The 23,841-nt window shown below is 35.4% G+C and overlaps 2 protein-coding genes across 2 annotated transcripts; one reads left to right on the top strand and one right to left on the bottom strand.

Moving 5' to 3' along the window:
* LOC145232316 (uncharacterized) lies at window positions 1-21,671 on the top strand. Its single transcript, XM_080096910.1, has 18 exons — window positions 1-273; window positions 648-817; window positions 1,221-1,346; window positions 2,449-2,601; window positions 2,981-3,099; window positions 4,245-4,441; window positions 4,757-4,841; window positions 5,555-5,630; window positions 6,475-6,508; window positions 6,825-6,928; window positions 17,112-17,265; window positions 17,919-18,042; window positions 18,256-18,396; window positions 19,205-19,336; window positions 19,458-19,548; window positions 19,877-20,029; window positions 20,976-21,158; window positions 21,443-21,671. Exons 1-18 carry the CDS (start codon window positions 51-53, stop codon window positions 21,578-21,580), a joined length of 2,403 nt encoding a protein of 800 aa, XP_079953036.1. The 5' UTR covers window positions 1-50; the 3' UTR covers window positions 21,581-21,671.
* Window positions 21,644-23,587, bottom strand: LOC145232317 (protein MIX23-like). The gene is made up of 4 exons (XM_080096911.1): window positions 23,466-23,587; window positions 23,111-23,236; window positions 22,643-22,789; window positions 21,644-21,896 (listed from the first exon to the last, which is right to left on the bottom strand). The coding sequence occupies exons 1-4, from the start codon at window positions 23,520-23,522 to the stop codon at window positions 21,792-21,794; spliced, it is 435 nt and encodes a 144-aa protein (XP_079953037.1). The 5' UTR covers window positions 23,523-23,587; the 3' UTR covers window positions 21,644-21,791.
* Between the last annotated feature and the right edge of the window lie 254 nt (window positions 23,588-23,841).

Below are 23,841 nucleotides of genomic sequence, written 5' to 3'. Positions count from 1 at the left end.
ACAAAAATATTTTGCCACAGGTCAGTTTTACATAAAAAATAATTGTAAATATGCCTGCAAATCGCCCAAGTGGAGGTGGAAGATATTTTAACAATCCTAAGAAACCAAGCAAAGAACATAATGGATCGCCGGCTATGAAGCGTGAAAAAGCAGAACATGTAAAAGCTGAAGTCATGCAAAGTCCGAAAAGCGATAAGGTTCATAAAGAAAAACCTGCACCATCACCTCGTCCGAGCCCTGCTGAAGCACCACCCCCAGCACATGCACAAAATAGTCAGTTAAACATGTTTTTTTATTTGTAGTGATTTTGTTTCAAAAATTGAAAATAAGAAATTTCACAAGAAAAAAGTTTTTTCAATAAAAAATGATTTCGGCTGAAAAAATTAACTTTGCTAAAATGGGTGGCCTTCCTATAGCTAAACGTACATTTTATCGACCAAGCTAAAATAGATTGTCTTGACAAAGGCGTGAGGTAAAAATAAGTTTAAACAGTTTGCCAGTTAATTTAATGTTATAATATAGTCCTTTCACTGTTGCCAATTGCTTGCCCAAAGTAATCCATATGCCTGATGTAAACACATACACAACTGCGAATAAAATAATGATAAGTTGATGCTTTAATTGTGATCTTTGAACTTCTATGGCAGGTGGACGACTGCCTCCGCATGAGAAAAAGTTTACTCAACGGAGCCGCTTGTTTGTTGGCAACTTACCACTTGGAATGGGAGAAGATGCTTTCAAAGGACTTTTCACCAGATTCGGGGAAATTTCAGAAACGTTTATCAACTCTGATAAAGGATTTGGTTTTGTAAGAATGGTAAGTACCAAAAAATTGCAACTGAAAAATCTAGGGTGTTTTCATGCCATGACAAAGTGGTGGTACTAAATACAGCATGTTACCACATGTTATCACATGGCAGAAAGTTGTAAAGGCCTTGAATATGCATTCACGAAAATTATAATTTTGCGGACTTTTGAAAGCACTGATGATTAGAGCTATTCGGGTTGGGTGATAGTTTGTAACTAAAATAACACTAGAATCTGGTCTAATTGACCCGTGTTGAGGCTTGTACTCTCACATTCCCTCCACCCCGCAATATTCTAAGCAGAATATCATGCGGTATTCAGTACAACCCATGTCGAAATGTGTTTTTAAAAGTGTGAGTGTTTCTGTCATATTTAACCTCTTTTAAACCGTTTTTTTTATTGTTTGAAACTAGGATACCAGAGCCAATGCCGAAAAAGCCAAATGGGAGCTTGATGGAACTTTACTAAAAAATCGACCTCTTCGTGTTCGGTTTGCCACGCACGGAGCAGCCCTCAGTGTAAAGAATCTGTCACCATACGTAAGTTATACAGATGAATTCTAAACCGGTGGTACTAATTACCGCATGGTACCACATGTGACCGCATGTTATCACACGACAGGAAGTTGTGAAGGACTTGAATATGCTTTTACGCCAATTATAATTTTCCGACTTTTGTAAGCATGCAGTATTCTGAGCAGAATGCCATGGGGCATCATGCAGTCACATGCAGTAGTAGCCTAAATATATTAACATTTTTTGTAATGTGATAATGTAGTAAAAAATTTAAGATAACTGTAAAACAGGTGCTTACACACATGGCAGTGTTGGTTTTTTAACTTTTGCAAAGGTACCATCGAGTCTTTACTTATTAGTTGTTAGAGCACAAAGATTGGTAAAACCCATCTAAACCCAAAGTTTCCAAGTCTATGTTTTACATCAGGGGTGTGCGACCTTTGTCACTGTCGGGCTGCACTTTATTGCATACCAAATGTGCCTATATTGAGTTGATGTGCCTATATTGAGTTGACAACTATAGGTCAAATTCGCATTTAATTCTAGCTGCATATTGTCAGGTCGCAAAAAATGTCACCATATAACAAGTGGACTCGCTCCAAGGGTCCCGGTGTTGCACAATCTTTAATCAATAGGCTGCGTTTGGCCTGCTTTACCTCATGTCAGTGCATATAATACCAGCTTGATTTGGCGTTGTTTGTTTATGAGGATAATAGACTATGGTTTACAACAGGGGTTCCCAACCTGTGGTACGCGTACCACTAGTGGTTCGCGAAGGTTTTTCAGGTGGTACGCGAGTAGCTTCCGTTTTTTTCACAAAAGCCTGGTTTCGCAACTTTATAATTGTTTACAGTAAACAAAAACAAAAATCTCATTCAATTTAATTGTGGTACTTTAGTGTTATTTAGTAGGCCATTCTTTTGAATGAATATGATTTGATCAAATTAGTTGTTCTGCAAGAAGTGGTACGCGTGACAGTGCAGTGCGTCCAAGTGGTACGAGATCGTAAAAAGGTTGGGAACCCCTGGTTTACAACTACATGAACAAATTGATTCATTTGTATGACCACTAATAAAAATAGGATTTACATTTTCTCGCATTTCAATAAATGAACATTTTAATGCAGGTATCTAATGAACTGCTGGGAGAAGCCTTCTCCCAATTCGGTCAAGTGGAAAGAGCGATTGTGATTGTGGATGATCGTGGCCGTTCAACTGAGAAGGGGATAGTTGAGTTTGCTCGTAAATCTGCTGCAATGAAAGCTCTTCAACAGATCAAGGTGTTCAGTAGTTTTTTACATTCACATTATCTTTGTATTCTATGTTTTAGTTTTTGTAATCACTTGTTGGTTATTAAAAATTACGTGATCTACTAGCAGGACTTCAAAATGGTTTTATTTTTGCACAAGAAACATACAAAATGTAAAAAAAGTAGTGCCACATTAATGCACAATGCATAGTCTATCTAATGTCATGTTAGTTATCATTTTGATTAAACGCCTGTGACTAATCACCTAAACCTTGCAAAGTACCTGTACGTTTTTAGTAAACCACCATATTAATACCACTTCTCGAAAGAACCTGAATCCAGTTTTGTTTTTGCACTTTTGTGAAACATTTGATAAGATGACCATGATTTACCCTTACCTATATTTGAAGGATGGATGCTTCCTTTTGACTTCATCTCCACGAGCCATTGTTGCATGCCAACGTGAACAGGAAGATTCAGAGGACGGTTTGCAAGAACGAAACATGCAGAAAAGCCCACAGTTTTTCCAGTAAGTTTTTGTCATTAGGTACACAAGACACGGACTTAAATAGTAGTGATGGGACGATACCAGGTTTTGAAGCGAGTACCGATACCGAGTACGAGTACCACATGTATATACCTTCGATACCGAGTACCGAGTACGATTACCGAGTACTTAAGTACAGTGTTGTACTTAGTTGTATATCACTGACTAATTTATCTGTCATGGCCGGGGTACAGGCGTGCACACACACATGCAGAAAAATGTTATCTCCATACGATAGTGAAAAAAATATACGTAACCTGGCGGAACTTTTTTCCAATTTTATGCTGTCCGAAGCAAATATTGGCATAAAGTTGCCCGTATTCTTATGGTGTAAATGGACCTTCGGTACTCGCACGTTGGTATCGAAAACTGAGACAAAAAATTTCGATACCGAGTACGAGTATCGATACCACTGAAATCGTTCGATACCATCGATACCGAGTACCGAGTACCGGGTACCCGTCCCATCACTATTAAATAGTAGCTTTACTAGAAAACAAGTTGCCAGCGAAGTAGAATAAAACATATTCATTTAATTAATCAGTCGTTTCGACAAAAACCTTTGTCATCATCAGTAAATATAATGTAAAACACAAGTTGAAACAAGCGCGTTTATATACATAAAAAAGTAACGAGAAAAGGTACAATCAACTACGTCACACCGATAACGCGCTTGTTTCCGTTTGTATTTTACGTTTTTTTGTCATTGTTTAAGGATAATAGTAATCCAAATTCTACACTTATAAATAACTTTAGACTTTTAATATCCTTAGACTTGTTTAACCGCTGTCGATTTTGATGTGTTGCTAAATGATGTTTTGGAATGCTTGCTTGTATTAGTAAGCTACAGACAGTGCACACTGTTTCATTGCTTACGTCAGCGGTTCCCAACCTTTCTGGTGCCGTTACCCCTTGATGACAATTAGAGCTATAATGTCCTACTGGTTGATACACAAGGTTGAAACAGTGTCCACTGTCTGCAGCTTGCCCATTACTGTAATGGCTCCATGCTTTTTCATTTTGTCTCTGCTTCGGTAATCATCTCTTAAACTTTAAGATTTGTTTCGGATGACAAAATTGCAATTAAGTGAATTACTTTGTTACAATCATGTATCTGGAATTTGCAGGGAACGGGAAGCTCCGCCGCGCTTTGCACAACCTGGTACATTTGAAGAGGAGTTTGCAAGAAGATGGAAAGCACTGGATGACCTGGAGAGGGAACAACGTGAGCAGATGGAGAAAAGTATTCAGGGTGCCAAAGAAAAACTAGAAACTGAAATGGAAAATGCAATTCATGAACACAAAACTATGCTCATGAAACAAGGTATTTTATAAAAATGTTGTGATTGGCAGCATCAAAGTTTTTTTAGTCTTATGATCTTTTAAGTCTATAAATCTTTTAAAAATCTATGACGTAATTGTTTTGTGTTTTTTTTTTCAATAAAACACACACTAATTGCACACTGGTTCATCGCATAGGTATTATAAATCCTTTACTAGCCATTTGATACGAAAATCGTTTAGGTAATTGCATAAAACGTTTAGCAAGTATAATTAACCAGATGTATCTTTACCAGAGTGGCATTTGACTGTTCGCATGTGATTGTGTTTGGTCTTATTAAAATCTCAAATTGAACAGACTTAATGAGAAGACAAGAAGAGCTGCAGAGACTGGAAGACGCAAGGAAACGTGAACTTGATCGTCGGCAACAACTGGAAATGGCGTAAGTTGTTTTCATTTACTGTATTTTTTTGTACTTTTCCACCACAAAGTTTATTAATTTAAATCAAGGGTGGACAACCTTTGTTACTGTAGGCCAATTATAAATGTCAAAATTGGATCACGGGCCGCACATGTGCATAACACAAAGTGATTTTACTTTGTTGCTTACCAAATATGCTTAAATAAAAGTATAATGCGTATTTGATTCTAGTCACATTTTGCCAGATCGCAGAAAAGTAGCATCAGGCGCATTAATCAGTTTAAAAATATGTAATAATTGGACTTGTTTGCCAGTACTTTTGAAATCCAAGCATCTCTGCGGGCCGCACAACCTTAATGAAGGGCCGCAGGTTGCCCACCCCTGATTTAAATAAAAAACAAAAATTGTGCTATGGTTTTTAATGTGTGGATTTCAGCTGGTTTAGAAATGTGAGTTTGCCCGAACTGAATTAAAACCCAAACGACAAAATTGTTTTTGAAACCTGAACCAAACCTGGACCCACTGAATAAAAAAATACTGTAGCTGAACTGAATTGAACTTAAACCCACATGACAAGCATTTCTACTCCCTGTCATTGACAACATACTAATTATTGCCAAACTATACGCTTTGATTCTGTGAAGCATAAACTTTAGGCGCATACTTGAAAAATATTATTTAAACCCACCTATATTCATAATGCAAGTTTGAAAATTATATTTTTTGTGATGTAGTCGTGAAGAAGCAAGAAAGAAAGAGCTTGAGGAGATGCATCATAGACAAGATATGCTTAGAGCTCAGATTGAAGGGGTAAGTCTGAAATTCACATGTTTCACAACTTCTCACATAAGTTTATTAAGATTTTGAGATATACGGCAAACCTTGGTTAATCCAGACCCGTTTGGACCCAAAAATTGTCCGGATTAGACAAAGACTTGAGTTAACTGATGTTGATTTAAGCCTTACCCCAGTGGTTCTTAACCGGTGTTAATGTTTTCAGAGGGAAATTATGTAAGTCAGTTAACCAAACTCGGGCCGAGGGTCGAATCCCGCTTTGAATTAATCATTGAAAGTTACTTTCCTAAAAAAAATTCGCAACAACATGTAAGATTAATTTCAGCAAGGCTTACAAGACACATATATAAATCCAAATGCCGTTTGTTACATCACAGACAAGACTAAAAGTATCAATGACTTTGCTATTGTGCGCGAATAAAAGCTTTTCCTTTGTTGATTATGATGGAATAAATGACTATTGCAAGCAGAGGAGACTCTTCAATATTCCAAACACTTTAATCTCTCACAGAAGCACAAAACTAAATAAGATTGCAGTATACCTTTGGAGTTCCAGACCAAATCGCTTCTCAAAATTATTTCATTCAAAGAATAGTTTTTGTGTTTGTTTAACGTAGGGCACAAAACACTTTATAAAAATAACAGAGGGGAAAATTCGAAGTTGGTGGTTGACTTTAGTGGGAAACCACACCAAAAAGGTTAAGAACCACTGCCTTACCCCATTACAAATCATTTGTACCTCAAGTTTTGTCCGAATTAGGCAAAGATCTGGATTAACCGAATCCGGTTACACTGAGGTTAACTGTGTCTCATACAGCATCATCAGTGCCTTATTCAAATAAAATCTTTCTATTTGCAGTCATTTAAACAAGATCCAATGGGCTTCCCAAGAGGTATGGTTACTTTAGCTTAGTATAGAAGCTTTTTGTCATGATAAAACCGTAGCAATGAATAACTTTTATTTTTCAAAGCTACCTATCAAGCTTTTTCAAAATACAAGTATAATTAACCGAATGTTTTAATCTATTTTGAAAAACAAACTTTTAGTATCAGTAAAGTAAGGTTTAGTGATTCAAATATTTTTCATACATTTTTCTTCCAAATTGCTTTCAAAACGCATTTGTGGTTGCTGTAGAAATTTTGTGATCGTTAAATTTATTTTGATTGTTTAGTTTATTCTTTCGCCATAACAATTGTTAAATTTGCCAGAATTCGCTCGGTCTGAAGGCTCCCAGGCTCAAGCCCAGGCAATGCTTCATGATGTTATTGCACAAGAAATGATGGGAGGGCAAGGTGGTCTTGGTCCGGCACCGGTAAGTAAAGTGTCACTTAAAACTGGAAGGTCATCTTTCTTATTTCTGCCTCATGTCGAAAAAGATTTGATAGAGTGTTGATACACAGTTGGATAGTTTGAGAAGATTAGATCTTTTAAATGGTTTTGGTGAGAAACTTGGTCTGGTTTAGAATACTGCATTTGCAGTTGGAAAAGATTATTGACCAAATATAGTTTAGTCTTCAGCTCTGGATAAAAAGTTGTGTGAGAAGTTTGTAGTTTTTGAAAATATGGTGGGACGTGAGAGTTAAAAAGGTTTTAAACCAGACTGCGAAAGCATCATACCAAATCAAGCCTTTTCCATGCATTCATGATTAGTGAAATCTATCTTGCAGTTGGTAGATTGTTGGTCTGTATTAATGCTTCACAGCTGATCCTGGTAATTAATGTACGTCCGTCGTGAGCTGTTTAGAAATGCCACCATGGCAAGAGAACAGCATTGGGATTATTTCATGCTTTTTTAACAATTCTTACGTCAATATGAATTTGCAGGCAGTCGCTTAAATGAATGTAACAGTAATTACCGGACAACATTAATGAAAGTTTCTGTACTAAAGTACCTGGGTATGTAGACTCTAAATGAGCAGTCAGACTATAGTTTTTGTAACAAAAAAAATAGTTATTGATTTTTGAATGCAAAAAATATGGGGGTCTAACAAAACTCTGACATTTTTGAGCAGATTGATTCAAAAGGAAAAAAAAAGTGCAGTGTAACCCAAAAACACAACAAATTTAAAATATCATAAACCAATTGGTAGCATAGTAAGTTTTCATTTTTATGTGGGCGTAATGCTAAATTGGTTTGAAGATTGTTCGTTCTACCAAGAGTTTTCGTCAAAATTTTTAGTGTAAAGTTTACTAATGGCATGCAGAAATGTGAATTTGAAGAGCTTAAACACAGTGATGTCTAAACCCAGCCTATTTGCAAGTAACTGATTATTAAGATGTCACCATTATTTAAAAATATTCTATTTAAAGTAGGGGCTTATGGTGTCCACAAGGGTGAAATATTTATCTCTTAACAATGCTTTTGTTAGCTAATCCTGTTCCACAGACATGGGTGTCAAAATTATTACTACAAGTTAAAGCTATAAAGTCAATTTGTCAAACAGGCCTGTGCTGAGCATATTACAGTGGAATTAACCCAAACAACTGGATTAATAAGTTTTATGTATCATGTATACTTGTACTTCTGAAAAGCAGCAACGGACTAACTTGGTTGAAACTTTTACCTTTCAGCGTAGTGTTGTTTGAAGCAAGCGCCGAATTTTACCCAAAAACAGAGCTAAAAACAAACTCTGAAATTGTGTGTACTATGATTCTACTCTGAAAAACTTTAAAACTATGAAACAAAAAACTATGTAATGTCTAATTATGTTAAAGGGGAATAATCTTGCTCAGGTTTTAAAAAGCTAGTTGTAAAGTTCTTTGTGGACTAATACTTAAACACAGTGTCAGTAGGAGACCTGTGCAACTAAAGGATTTAAAGGGATTTAGTTGCAAAACTAAACGATTAAGTTGTATGGATTTCAAAATGCCACTATGTGGTACAGGGCCGTTCTAGCAGATGTAGATTTAGCTGAATTGATACCCTATCATGTGTTTACTTTGCCTGTTGGGTGATCAAGCACTGATTTGCCACATTGGTCGTTTTACAAATTTCCAAACACTCTTACAAAGAGTTTGTAGATAAAGACAAAAATAAGCAGATTTTGTGCTACTATAAGTAAAGTGGCAAATATAAAACAAACATGATATTGTTAACTTTTTAAAACATTGTGTATGTTTTGGGGTACCCACTTCCATCATATTAAAACTTATTTAAGCAGTGAAGCTGGATTTGAGTTGGTTTACTGACTTTAAAACCTTTGCAAAGATCATGTGTTAGTTGTTTAAATTTCTTGAAAATAATCTGGTGTGGTTTCTTGACTGTCGCATCAATATATTTGCATAAAAATTGCTCATTACTTATCCAATATTGGTGTTGATGGATTGTTGAAAAAACATACAGTGGTTGTTGTTTAAACCTTTATATGTAAACCTTTTGTTGCAGTTTTATGAAACAGTTGTCGGCCAATTTGGCTCTATGTTAATCTTTTGTATACTTTTTTAAGATGTTGAAGAGAGTTTGGTTCAAATGAAAGTGATAAATGTTTTTTTCAGTCCAATTTTCCTGCTTTTGGTTGTTGAAGAGAAATAGTTTAAAAATTAAAAAAAAATAGTTTAAAAGATTTGTTGTGCTTTTTAAGATTCTTCTTGTTTTTAGCCCCAAATTAATGACAGCCCTGAGGTTCATACGTTCACCCCTTTCCTTGATAATATGTTCCATTAGGCAAATTTGGTTGAGTATTATGCAGCATGCAAATACTGGTAAGGTTTAACTCACATTTACAGAAAGTGAGACTTATGAAAAATATGCTGGGTTGCATCATTAGACCTTAAAAGGTGGTTTAATAGAAATAGCACATATTTGCTGGAAAACTGTTTTTATTCAGTCGGTTTTGAACTTGACAAAGAATTATCGCTAATGTGGGAGTCAAAGAATTGAAATTCATATTAAACATTAAAGGCTAGGGTTTCGATTCTAATATTGTTTTTGTTTGCAAAGACTTCTTTGTAGATTTATTTCAGAAGTTGACTACATTTTTAAGAGTTTGGCTTAGGCAGAAACATGGCTGAACATCTAGTTTGTCAAGAAAGTTTTTCTCGAACCTGTGATCTTTGTGTTCTATACAATGTTCAGATTTTGTTTTCATAATGTTTTAGTTTTTTGGCTAACTCTCAAGCCTGTTGATAAGTCATTGTATGTGACCAATTTATTAAGCACCATTTGTGTAATTTGGATTTTCACCATTTATTTTGTTATACCAATGATGGGCAAGAATTTGCTGTGGTCCTTTATTGTTTACTTTTTTGGATGAGTTTCAGATCTCATTGAAAGTCAGAGCAAATACTCAGTGTGTAACTAACTATTAAGCATAATTTGTGTAAATTGGAAGTGGGGGCCCCAAAACTAAAATTTGTGCCTAAATATTATGCAGATGTATTGAAACTAGAGAAAAATCTAATTGGAGTTTGTTCTTGATTTGTTTTTTCATGATGCGTCGGAACTTGGAAATCTTCAACCATTTGTAGTCCCGCTTTGATTCAAACAGGGGTGGGGGAGGTATGGGGCAAAGAGGGGACCCCAATATGATGGGTCCCGGGCCACGTATGGACCCAGGCCCCCGTATGGACCCAGGCCCTCGTATGGACCATGGTCCACCCATGGAGAGGGGTTTTGGAGGGGGTGGGGGTTATAGCGGAGGACCACATCCTGGGCAAAGACGCGGCGGTTACGGTGACATGGATTTTGATGGGAAGCAAAAGCGACGACGGTATTGAATTACTGAGATGTCCGAGCGAAAATCATAACTTTTTCATGCTCAAAACACTTTCTGTATCGAGTAGACAAGAATCTGAATTGAACACTTGCTGTTGCAGACTTGTGATGTGTACATTACTGCATAAAAACTGTACAAAGGCTGACTTTTACTTGTACACAAAAGCTTGTTAAGTTTTGCTAATCGTGATTTAGACAGTTATTTTGTTTTTACACCATCCAGCAAAAACTGCATCATGTGTGCAGTTTTAAATTATGTAAAGCTGTGTAACATGATTGTCGCTCATGAATGTAAAAAGAAATTTAAAGCATCAGAAGCACGGATTCCTGTTGAAGTCAATCATAACATACGTTTTTGTAAATATTTCGTAAATTTTCTGTGCTTCGCTGAAACATGTGATAAACAAAACTGCGAAGTTTTATGGGTTTTCTTAAAGCGAGTACAAGCGATTTCAACGGACAACGTGTAACTTTCATCATAAAAAAAATGTATTCAAGTGAAGTGTGGCCAGACCTTTCTGGTTAATTGCGAAGAGGTCAGAAATTTTAACTGTACCCATTTGAGTGAATAGTTCTTTGCATACTCTGGGAAACTGAGTCTAGATGCTTAGCATGTTGATAATCTATTAATCAGATTGATAACTGATCTGTATTTATTAACTGTTGTCCTTCATTACTTAAATAAACATTTTAGTCAAACCTGAAAAACCAAATCAGTTGTAGTTTGTTAAAAAAAGTCAATTGCCGAAACTGAATGTACCTGTAATAGTATGGTTACATTGCAACGAGATTATCAATAAAAATTACAGCAATATAATCTTTTAAAATGTTGTCAAACATATGATTTGTTTAACAGGAGTGTCTTATAAAGTACATTTAAAGTAACATTGACTCTTCTGTAACTTTTTTTTTCTTCTGTAACATTCCCCAAGAACCTTTGCAAAAGCTGGTACTGTCGTTAATAGAAACTGTACAAAACATTCATCCTTCATATGCTTGGACAATAAAACTATTTTGAAAACTGTTATCCAGTGCTGATTTTTTAATCAAATTTCATTTTACTCATTAGTACTTGCACATGAATTTGATTTGAGTTTATTTTGCTTGGTGAAAGACACATCGCAAACAATTTCACTAGAACAATCACCAACAGAAATAGCTGTGCAATGTTAAAACTTTATACAGACCAGGGGTGGCCAGACCTGCTTCACGCTCGAGCTGCATATCACAAAACTTAGTTTTAAAAGAGCCGCAACACAAAAATTAAAAACGAATTTATTCACTCACAATGAAGTGTACGCTATAAAATGATTATTGTTGTGTGGTGATACTCTGAGTCTCCACCTGGGCTGCAAGGTGTTTGAAATTAAGCTGATTAGATGGGAAAGTTTTTGTGTTTAGCTTCGTAATGTCGTTTTATAAAATGCTGAACAGGCGTTTTCGTCCACTTTCGTATTTGTTAAATGTCGTTTTATGTTACTAGTTTTGTAATGATTGAGCGAAGCTTCACAGATAAGACACACAGTTTTACCTCCATTATCAATAAATGCAAACTCCTCCTTCCACCCTTTTTTTTGAAAGTTTTATTTTTCTGAACGACATTTAACCGGTTAAACTTTGCAGTTATTGCTAGTACAAGACACAATACAAAAGTAAAATGCTTCTAATGTCAGGCCTGACATACAGCTTCAATCTGACAATATATTTGACTACAATGCACAAGCTAGCGCGTACTGTACAATAATGTGCTTTTCGGTTTTCGGAATGTACATTGGTTATTACCTATTTTTAATACGTGATAGAGAATGCATTGTTTTATAATCATGTTAAACAACTCGACAAGATGGGGAAATGCATGTTCCACTTTAAAGAGCCACAATCAAAGACTCAAAAAAACGCATGCGGCTCGGAAGCCACAGTTTGGCCACCCCTGATACAGTGCAAAAAAGTCTGTTGATGGATCATGACTGGATTTCATTAATTGATGCAAAATTTTGGAGGAACTTTTAACACCCACTTTAGTGCAGCTTTGAAAGCTTACTCCACTCTAGTATTGATGCATTATCTATGTTAAAAAGCAATGTTTCATTACAAATAAACTATTGTTAAAGTCTAACACAGTGGTTCTCAAACGGGCCCTGGGTTCCGTTTTACTTTTCAGGAGCTAAACTGAAGCTTGTGAAAGATTAGTTGTCTTTGCATCATGCAGCTTTTATCGTCACATTGTTATTGTCTGTGAATTAAACTCTTAATGATTTTGTGTTTTTGGGGAAGGGAGGGCGATTTTAAATTATGTCGGTGTAAAAGGGGCGATACAGGAAAAAGGTTGAGAAACACTAATATAACTGTTGGCACTTTTGAGATACTTTTGAGGCACAATCGTTGAAATGGAATAATGGTTTAACTATGAAGGTGTTTGACTTTTAATGACATTATTATCCACAGGAGTCCAGTTTCACAAGAAAATTGTGGAGGTTTATTTCCAAGGTGATTGTGAATTATAATTGATATAATTAGTCAGATCTTTAACAATGTGCACGTTTTCTTGAAGAACTGTAACTGTGAAAGCCCCAGTTGCAAAATAAGTAGTGCAATGATAAGCTGCAGACAGTGCACACTGTTTCGACCTATAAGGTCTCATCAGTGCAGCTGGTGACGAGAGATCGGCCACATTGGCTAGTGTAGCCATTCAACGGCACTCCAGTTTGTGGTGAGCAACAGGGTAAAAACCCATACATGTTTGATGGCTATACTAGCCAATGCGGCCGATCTCTCGTCACCAGCTGCACTGATGAGACCTTATAGGTCGAAACAGTGTGCACTGTCTGCAGCTTATCATTTATTGGCTTGTATGCTTTTACAAGTAGTGCAATATTTAGCCAAAATCATATTGACTGTTGAAAAATCAAACAGCAATTAGTTCTGATCATTAAGCAAGTCCAGGGGTATACAAACATGTAAGAACCAAGGTGGTATTGCTTGGAACATTGGGACTGGTTTTATGAAGTGACAACAGAGTAAAATTCAGACTCCAATACCTTGTACTATGCTACTTGTTTTATTCTCTAATTCATTGACAAAAAATTGATTCAATTTTGAACCTCCTATTAAAAACCAAATGATAAATGAAACAGGATTGTTTTAACTGTTAAAAGGTGGTATCTGCAAATGCAAACAGACTTTGGGTCAAACTCAAGTTCATTTCTTGCTTTTTATCACTGTTACGTTCTTACTTTAAAACATTACTGTCATTGTTTGCACCTGTGTTTGGGGACCCATTCAGTTCTACATTGTGTTGTTAAATGCTTGATAAATGTGGGGACCAACTAAAATTCAAACATAATAAAAATATGAAACCATCTTTCTAGTAATATTTTCAGGTTATGGAATTAAAGAGAAACAAGCTTTTGTTTAAAAATCCGTATGATGTGATGCATAACTGACTTCATGTAGACTCATATTTGTTGTTTTACAGAAATGAAAAACTACATGCAAAACTTTTTGCCTGTACTTGTCATCATTTCAAATAATGTACATGAAGCAATCATATTGTCGTATTGTGATGAATGTACCTAATTAATAATAATGAAGGAAGCTTTCAATGTTTGTTTTTTTACATTTTTTTCTGTGTTTTTTTATGTCTAACCAAGTATGTAAGCAGGTTTTTTTTAAGGTTTGGTTTGGGTGACCACTAAGTAGTTTTAAGAGACCGCAAGTGTTTCATTTAAATACCCAAAAATAGCCATATTTGCTTATTTGGGAAACCGCTGGAGAAATTTGGGGGACCGTTTCGGCCCCCCGAAACACCTTAAAAAAACACTGTATGTAAGTATCAAGCCATCAAGAATGAGTAGAAAAACTTTTTGAAAGTATAACAAGTGACAAACCACGATCTTAAGTTTGTCCATGTTAATTTTGCCCCATTTTAGCCTAGTGATTAACTCACATACTCTGAAAAGTGAAATTTTATTTAAGGCTTCTCCAGTACTTACCAATTGATTTCAGGTGAATAAAACAGATGTGTTTCAAGCTTTTCACTAATTCTAAATCTACATACTAGTATTGATATAATATTGTTAACAATTTGTGTATGGGGGCCCATTGGCTTCTGCATGCACAAAATCATGTTATAAAAGCCATACAATCAATAGGGACCCTACTTGATATATTTGAATAGATGTTCTTTTCATTGAAGGTAGTTTAAACAATTTTGCACTGCATTAAATGTGCTTTTAGACAAACATGACTACGAGAGAGAATGAAAACTGAGCAACAGAGAGTAAAATAGGGTTCTAAGTGAAAACAGTTTTCCTTTGGTTGTTTAACTTGTCCTCCTTCGTTTTAACCAAATGGTGTTCTCTAACTCGTATTAAAAAAGCATTGTTTTCAATGAATTGTAACATCTGTTTAAGACTAGAGTGGACAAGAAGACAAAATGATATTACTTTGAAAGAAGACAGCATTTGAATTGTTATGTGATGTTGCCATTTTGTAGGAAGACATATGTGGTGCATAACTTTTTTAAAACCAACAAGGCAGATTGCACTGTACCGAGACAGTTGGGAAATCTATGTCACATTCTGTGCTGGGGTGGGCAGTTTCTTGTTCTGAAAGCATAATGTTTTGAATTCTGAGCCACCAAAGAGAAGAGATGTCATATCAGTCACTGTAGCTAAGTGTCACAGTAATATAACTGGGGGAGTCTGAATTATTACTTTTGCCAATATGTATGTAGCATGTGGATTATGACAGAATCTGTTAATTTTAATAAGAAAAGCTAGTTGGGTATTGAATTGATTGGCAATAGAATATATTAGTGTACAATACCGAATTATTTTTAGGTTTTAGAGTTAATTTCTGTCCAAAAGGTAAATCAATTGGCAACAATACATTTATCTACAGCACAGTTATTCAATAGACATGATTTTGTCCTTTTTATAATAACTAATTGTATAAAATAGGAACTGAGGGATTCGCAAAAGGGGCTATACCATTTTAATACAACGGTAATGAGCTTTTTGCTTTCCCTTCTCCTATACAATTACTTTCTAAAATGCGAAGTATTTGTTTGTAAGTAACTTTTAGTTTGGTACATTTAATGTAACATTACATGAAATGTATAAGAGTCTCCTCTGCTGAGTAGTACTAATTTGTTCTGACCCAGGTAACAGTGACTGTTTGCGCATAACCATAGTGTTATCTTGTCTATGATGTAACAAACTTCACCTACGATTATCACTTGCAAGACTCTGCATATTGTTGTAACATCAAATTTGTGAGAATTAAACTAAGTTTTGACTCTACAACCTGATCCCTGTGTTACTGGGTAAATTTGAATGCTCACTTCTGCTCATGGGGCAAGCACTTTCATGCAAATATTGATCTTATGTATGGGATTGTGTAAAAAAGGTTGATGACCATTAATCTACAGCAGCTCTTTTTAGCTGTTTTAGTAGTTGATAGTAAAGTTTATGCAAGTTGACACTATTTGTTGACCAAAAACTTGCAACTAGAGAATATATGTATAATTGCTTCCATACAGCTGCGACACAAATTCTGCTGTAACCAAACTAAGAATCAAGTTTATATGACAAGACAAAGACCCAACACAGCAATAAAACCCTATTGTAAAATATAACAAGTGTTGATATAATTGTGTTTATTTGGGGTCTGTCTCATACACCCTTAGTTCTGCTGCCCTGGTCACTGGGTTGAAGACAATTGTAGTCTTGGTTTGATATGTTACTGTCCTTTATGAATATATAGTTAGCAACTGACATATATGATTCAACTCATCGGGCAATAGTATTCTATGTGTATTTCTTCAAGAGCTTTGGACATGACAACAGGTATGTGCTTTTGCTTTTTTCATTGACTGCAGAGAAAAAGAGACATGCACTGGTTTTGACATTGAGTAAACATTGTAATATTATGAATTTTTATAGTGTTGACAAATGTTGTTTTCAATTGTGAAAAATGAAAGCATTAAGTGTAAAAAAGGGAAGTTCACTGTTGAATTTTACAGGTCTTTAATGTGTATTTGCTGAACAAAAACTATTGTAAAACGAAAACAAGGTTTAAAATGAATGTCGATTGCTTTTGAGCAACAACTGATTTAGACTGTGATTTTGTGGTTCAAGTCATTTATTATTATTACGGTACTTAATCGATAAACTTGGCAGTTATGAGTACAGTTTGTTGGTGGATTTGTCCTCTTATAAGTTCAAATATTTAGCTTTTTTTAAGTAAAATCTCAAGCACTTAATAAATTGGGCAGTTTGTTATGCTGGTAAAACAATGTAATGTTTCTTTGGATGTGCCTGAAAACTTGAACCTTAAATTGCACAATGTTATTTTAACTTCACCAGTAAAGCAATGTCATTGAGTGAAAAAACAACACAGCTTCCGAAGTTTAAAAACAAGCAAGTCTTACTTAACCTTGTTTTTAACACAAAAATAGTTGATTTTGGTGTGCCAGGTAAAGTACAATTGCTTTAAGCTTTAGAACTGAAACATTCATTCTTTGTTCAGCAATAGGTAATGTTTTTTTCAGAGTATATATGTTGTTGTAATCATCTGAGGTGTTTTCATGTTCTTAGACTTTTTTGTTAAATAATGGAAATTTACATTCTTTTTTTATCACTCGTAAAACGTTCAGACTGGTTGTTCAATCTTGTTTTTCACTTGTAAAGTTAGATATTGTTTGTAGGTTGAAGTAATCATTTTTTTTATTTTTAAACAAACTTTGTACCTATCCTAATTACATATTTTGAATTTTTAGGTGCTTAGCTTAACAGCTAAGGTTCGTTATTTTCATCACACACAGCAAGATATGCAGAGATTGCTTGGGAATTATAACAACACTTCATCTCTGTCACAAAAGTTTTATCGCCTGGCGTTCAAATCATGCTCCTCAAACATTTGTTCTTGCAAAGGTGGGAAACTTATAAGTATATTATCTAAACCTAGGCTTGTTAATAAACTTCCAAAACAGGGAACAGAAACCTACTCCAAACCCAAAACCAACAAGATTTTATTGAGTCCTATTATTTTTCTACTTGCAGATATGTTTATTGTTTATGGTGTTTTAGGACTTGCGAATTTAAGGTGCATATTTAAATTAGATTTGTCTCTGCTAGCAATACAATAATCCTAGCTGTAGTAGTAACAGTTAAACATGAAAATACAAAATACTTTTTGTTAATAAACATTACTGCCAAGGTACTGGTGTATATAGAATACATCGTTCAGACGTTTCGACAATCTCTGTTGTCATCATCAGCCAAAGCTGGCTTTTCCCTTTTTCCCTTAGTGCTTTATATACCCTGTTCTACAGCTTGATTGACAACCTGCACTGATGATGACAACAGAGATTGTCAAAACGTCTGCATGATGTATTCTATATACACCAGTTCTTTGGCAGTAATGTTTATGATTAAATTACGTTTCAAGTCCATGTATAGTGTTCCTTAGAACAATTTCAGTGTGAAACTTGTAGTTTCTCATACAAGAAAATTATTAATTGGATCGGACAAAAACCCTTAAACAAAAAGTTAGCTTTATAAAATATTGTTTGTTGTTTCTTTAGGTGCAGAAAACATTTTAGTTCCAGCAGATGATATTTTCACAAGACTGATTCCGTGCCCAAAATCTGTTGATTGTCAAACATTTGGTCAGTGGAAACAACACGTTGCGCTGAGTAAATTTAACAGGTCCAATTTGTAATGTATGTTTTGTTTCCTACATGAAACGCTATTCGAATGATTATGTTCCCCGAAGTTTAAAGTTTGCTGCTCAACAACAAAGTGATTTATTTGGCCGCAAATGAAATTAAATAAAGGTTCTACATCTGCCTGCATTTTGTCGTCATAAAAATAAATTGCACTGCCATATATAAATAAGTTTCAACGTTTTTGTCTCTGTAGACAATTGGAGCGATTTAAAACCAACCCCCCACAACTGAAACTGTGTCTGCTACCAGTTGGGCCATTTCCTGATTTCATCAAAAACTTCCAAATTCCTGGAAGATGCAAAAGTCTGTGGGCATTACTCGCTGACTCTTTAAGGTAAACTTCACTTTTAGCCGGTTTCATTTTTTTAGCCGGCAACATTTAAATGTGTTATGATCAAAATGATTCCACCATTGAGCTGCCTGTTTTATATATTTGTTTTTATTGCAAATGATTGTTGTATCTCTTTTATGTTTTGTTCTGTTTGATTTACTGGGCTATTTTGTTGCAAGCTCTGTTTTCCTTTTTTTTTGAAAGATTATTTCCGTAAGTTGATTACAATCCTTGACATAATCTATAATCAGTGATGGGACGATACCAAGTTTTGAAGCGAGTACTGATACCGAGTACGAGTACCACATGTATATACCTTCGATACCGAGTATGATTACCAAGTACTTAAATATAGTGTTGTAGTTAGTTGTATATCACTGGCTAATTTATCTGTCATGGCCGGGGTGCAGGTGCACACACTCACATGCCGAAAAATGTAATCTCCACATGATAGCGAAAAAATTATACGTAACCTGGCGGAACTTTTTTCCCGATTTTGTGCTGTCCGAAGCAAATGTTGGTAAAAAGTTGCCCGTATTCTTATGGTGTAAACCGGCCTTCGGTACTCGCACGTTAGTATCGAAAACTGAGGCAAAATATTTCGATACCGAGTACGAGTATCGATACCACTAAACTCGCTCGATACCATTGATACCAATTACCGAAGGCCGGGTACCCGTCCCATCACTATCTATAATTTATTTTGTCTTAAAAGAATATTGTGTTTTCTAATACAACTGTCTTTGTCAAAACCTATGTGTTGCATTCTGCCAGAAAACTAGCAAACAATTTTTTTTAATTCTTTTATCAGGATCTTTTTTACTGGAAGCACTGTTGAGGTTTTGCCAGAGCGAGACATAAGCCAGATGAAAGTACAAGGCAGGATACATGACTTCACCAAGAAACACCAATATCTTGTAACTGACTTCTTCCCAATATTAAAGTAAGGGCTACGACAAATCACCTTTAAATGTGAGTCTTACATTTTGTAGAAATGTCTTTTTGTAAAATGAAATTGTTAGTAAGCTTATGTTGCTCAAAATCATGACAAAATGTGGTTTTAGGTCTGAGGTGCCAAAAGATTCTTTTTGCATCGTTGCTGTAACATGGGATGACCTTTATCCTTGCAAGGATCTTAACTTTGTTCTTGGCCAAGTATGTCTTCCCAACTTCACTTGTTTCATAACATTAGGGCAGTGGTTCTCAACCTGGGATGTTTAGAGTTACAAGGGGCCAGTAAATGCACAAATTTCAATATTGTAAAGTATGTGAGTTTTTACAAGCTTGCTCATTTCATACAGGGGGGTGGGCAACTAAGTAAAGCAGTGTTTTAACTCCATACTCTATTTATTGCTATGATAAGGAAAAAACTAAGGTTGGGAAACACTGACTTAAAAAAGTGAATTCGATTTCAGCTAAATTTGATTATTTATTACTCTCACCAAGTTATGTGAGCAGATTTAAAATTAGCATCTCGTTATAGGCAAGTTTCCATCACTATTGCTGTGTTGCTTCATTCGGGAGATTCGATCCCACTTACTTAAGAGGATTTAAAGGAAACACTGAAGGCATAACAGCTGATGATATGAAGGACATCACATCAATAAACGCTCCAGCGCTGTGGAAACTAGTCAAGGTGCGACAAAGTTATCACAATAGACATTATTATCTGTGAAAAGCCCACGACTTGGATAGGCTCATGTTGTGGGTTTAAATCCCATGCCCCACCATATGGGAATGCTTGGTGACGGGCTGATTGGATAGGCCTGGTTTACCATGATTTATATATGAGTGTGTTGTGATTAGAGATGTACCGAATATTCGGTTTGCCGAATTTATTCGGCCGAATCGATCATTTTTGCAAAGATTCGGTTTCGGCCGAATAATTTGTTGCGATTCGGCCGAAACCGAATCTTTTACCAACACAAATTTTAAGCGTTAAACGTGTCTTTTCTGCTTATTAAGGTCCACGCAATCTTTCAAAAGTCCAAACATAACGAAAATTGCGTCAATGTTTATCTTTTTCAACACATTATCGTTTTTCCCACGGTAGTCAAAAAAATTAGTAATTCATCGGCAAGTTGCCAATCATGCTTAAGGCAATTTTAAACCCCACAGAACTGAAATAAGGACGAAACACAACTATTTTGCACTGGCTGCCTGGTAGATAAACATTTTTTTTTCACGTCAAACGCGAAGCGTACGACTTCGCGTGACGTCATAAATGATTCGGTTGATTCGGCCGAATTTATTCGGCAAAACCGCCGAATATTCGGTTTCGGCCGAATCGAAATTTAGCCGATTCGGTACATCACTAGTTGTGATCACTGGTCTGCATGAACGCTTCAGGGCTGATCTCAGTTATTAATTCATCTTAACTACTTTCAAAAAGGTTGTTTTGTTGAGTAAAAACAACCTAGAGATGCCATTTTACTAGAACATTACCATGCTAAAAAAGCTGTGCAACATTGATAGTGGGCACAAAAAATACCAATTATGCTTAGATTGTGTAAACTTCAAATGCTTTGAATCTCCATCTAAACATGTATTGTCTGTTCAGATATATTTTTTCATGTTTGCAGGTACTTATCCACGAAACCTGCCATGTTTTTGGTTTAAACCACTGTGCCATGTTTGCGTGTCTAATGAATGCCAGTTGCTCTTCTGAAGAAGCTCTTAATCAACCCCTTCTACTGTGCCCTCTGTGCATGCGCAAGATACACCATGCATGTTCGATGTGGCCAACTACCAAAAATCTTTTTGAGGTACACATGAATAAGTTTAATTACATAATCCATGTTATTGCATAGAGAAAATGTCTTTTGTTCTGGTAATTGTATATTCTGGGTATTTGAACCAAACACTGGGCGATTTACTGGTCTGATTAACCACATTTAAGTCTTTAATTTTTACATGGTAAGCTAAAATTTGCATTCTACTTGCAAAATTTGTTGTGTGGCTCTTTATCCCAACAGTGAATACAAATTTTTAAATCTTAGCTAGATTGATATGCCAAGATTTGTTAGTGTGTAATAATCCTTTTTTTCAGATCAATTCCCATTTGGCTTCAATGTGGCAGTTCTTAAAGTTCATCTTTGAGTCTCTTCCTGGCAGCACCGAGTGCCAAATCACAAGCGACAGACTAAATTCTACATTGCACTTGATTGAATCGCTTCTAAACATTTGATGCAAATTATTTTTACCTCTGTACTTCACTGTGACCTAATTTCTATGCAAATTTTTGTGTTAGTTGAAATAAAATTTATTTTTGGACAATATCTTGGCACAACAAAAACAGTGTGAAAACATTTTCGCTCATATGCAAACAAAAGTCCACATCTTAAATTCAGCTAGATTGCCGTATAAGTGGATAGGGAATAAGAAACTTGTAACGTTTGTCAAGACTCTGGTTGATAGTAATCACGACATCGCTCGTAAAACACCTTCTGAGCTCGCTGCTGGACTATCTCTTCAATGTTCATTTCTTGTTGAAAGAGTCGTAACTGCAGATAAAATACAAATTTATGGTCAAATAAGCTATATATAAATGTATTTTATGATTAATGACTTGTTTAGCTACTTAAAAGGTTTAAAGTTTAAACAATAGGATAGTTAAAGAACACGAGAGGGATGTAGCCAAGAAAGATGCTAAAAAATCGGCATTAGCACAACATGCTACTACCCTCGGTCACACCATAAACTTCTCTGCTGCCCAGGTGTTAGCTAGAGAAACCGATTTTCACAAGCGAGGTTTCCTGGAGTCGTGGAACATACATTCCCACACCAACACGATGAACGTTAAAACGGACGTTCTAATGCCGATAACTTATCGGTCACTTTTGCACCATTGAGCCAGGTGTTATCACACGACCATTGGTGCGCACTGCGTTATTTCTATCGCCTTTTTTATGTGTGTTTCGCCGCCCTTTTCGCTTTATAATAACTTGCGTTTGCATTGTATGTCATTACCCTGATGAAGGTGTTTCGTATGGGACATCGAAACGTTGGCATATTACAATAAAAAACTGCCGGAAGAGCTAAAAATTCTGTTAATAGGATAGTTACTTAACATGTCTGTTCCTTAGTACTTAATAAGTGTCTAGGTTACAATCTATGATAACCAAATGTTAAAAACATGTTCAGAAGTCATTACTGTTTGTCGTTATGCCTCTTAGCAATAAATTTCAAACATGGCCAATGCTTATCAAACCACTTCAATGACAATGTTTAAGTCTATCATGTGACTTACAGTGCCCTGCTCCTTGCTTAGCTTTTTCCGTATTTGAAAATTTTCTGGGTCTGCTTGTTTTTGACCTGCCAAGTCCTTCGTGCGGTCAGTTTGCATAGAGATACATTGTTTGATGGCAGTGACTCTTGAAAGATGTGTTGATTGCATCTGTAATGGAAGCAATTTCATGCACAACAAAAAAACTCACATAAAATAGAAAAATACTTAACGCTAAAAACTAACAAAAACAATAGTAATTCCAAAGTTACATATAACTTTTTTAACAGTTTTTTTCAGTGCTTTCTAGGGGCAATTTCATACACAACAAAAAAATTAACTCAGCCACATGAAATTTAGACAAATACATAACGCTAAAAGACAACAAAAATAATAGTAACTGCAAAATTACATGTATCTTTTTCACAATTTTTTTAGTGGTTTCTTTAACAAATTTACAGCCAAATGCATAGTTTTAAAAATATCACTCACAAGTTCATAAAGATCTTTGCATTTTGCAGAAATATTTATTCCTTCTGAGAACGACTGCGTGGGAATAACAGAATTCAATTGTTGCACAATTCGGTCATCAATTGTTCTAGAATTCTTCAAGGCATTCTGAAACCAGAACACTATTTTAAATATATGTAAAGATGTCTATACAAGACTAGTTGATATGTTAAGTTTACAAAAGCATTAATAAACGTGTCTAATTAAAATTAACAAACAACCTTGTTTTTAAACAAAAGTAAAATTGGTCATGGTTTTAAAATCGCTATTTTAAATATTTATGTTTTTAGTTTGCATTGATACCCTAGATTAAGCATGCAAGTTGATAAATACGTACCATAAATATACTGAAATCTGCGCATAATTTCGTGTCGGTTATCATGGGCGCATCCATCTTGCAACATGCTTTGCTGTGTGAACTCTGTCGCCCCAAGTGCCAAAATATCAGGTGTTTCAACTTTTGGACCAACAACAAATATTTACGGATTTAACACAAAATTGCATAAAAATGTAAATGCAACCACATTTATGCTTGTTCTTTATATTTAAGTTTTCATCTTTGCAAGAACCTGACTATTTGTAATTTGCCAACGATTTTAAAATAATGTTTGCAAATTGGAAATGTTTTGGTAGGAAGTTGTTTTGCTATATTAAGAATATACAGTATTATTTGTTTTGTTGGCTTTAACAGAGCACAAATGTCTAGTAAATTA

The sequence above is a fragment of the Phallusia mammillata genome, chromosome 6 (assembly GCF_965637545.1).
Source record: "Phallusia mammillata chromosome 6, kaPhaMamm4.hap1.1, whole genome shotgun sequence".
NCBI classification, from domain to species: Eukaryota; Metazoa; Chordata; class Ascidiacea; order Phlebobranchia; family Ascidiidae; genus Phallusia; species Phallusia mammillata.
Note: the sequence above shows the minus strand (reverse complement) of the source record. Positions and strands in the feature narration are given on the sequence as shown.

Coding starts and splice junctions, on each gene's coding strand:
- LOC145232316 (XM_080096910.1), top strand. CDS start 51: ATGCCTGCAAATCGCCCAAGTGGAGGTGGAAGATATTTTAACAATCCT. Junction 17,266..17,918: donor AAACATTTGTTCTTGCAAAG/GTGGGAAACTTA, acceptor TTGTTTCTTTAG/GTGCAGAAAACATTTTAGTT. Junction 20,030..20,975: donor CGCTGTGGAAACTAGTCAAG/GTGCGACAAAGT, acceptor TCATGTTTGCAG/GTACTTATCCACGAAACCTG.
- LOC145232317 (XM_080096911.1), bottom strand. CDS start 23,522: ATGGATGCGCCCATGATAACCGACACGAAATTATGCGCAGATTTCAGT. Junction 22,790..23,110: donor GCAAAGATCTTTATGAACTT/GTGAGTGATATT, acceptor CTTCCATTACAG/ATGCAATCAACACATCTTTC. Junction 21,897..22,642: donor TAAGCAAGGAGCAGGGCACT/GTAAGTCACATG, acceptor TTTTATCTGCAG/TTACGACTCTTTCAACAAGA.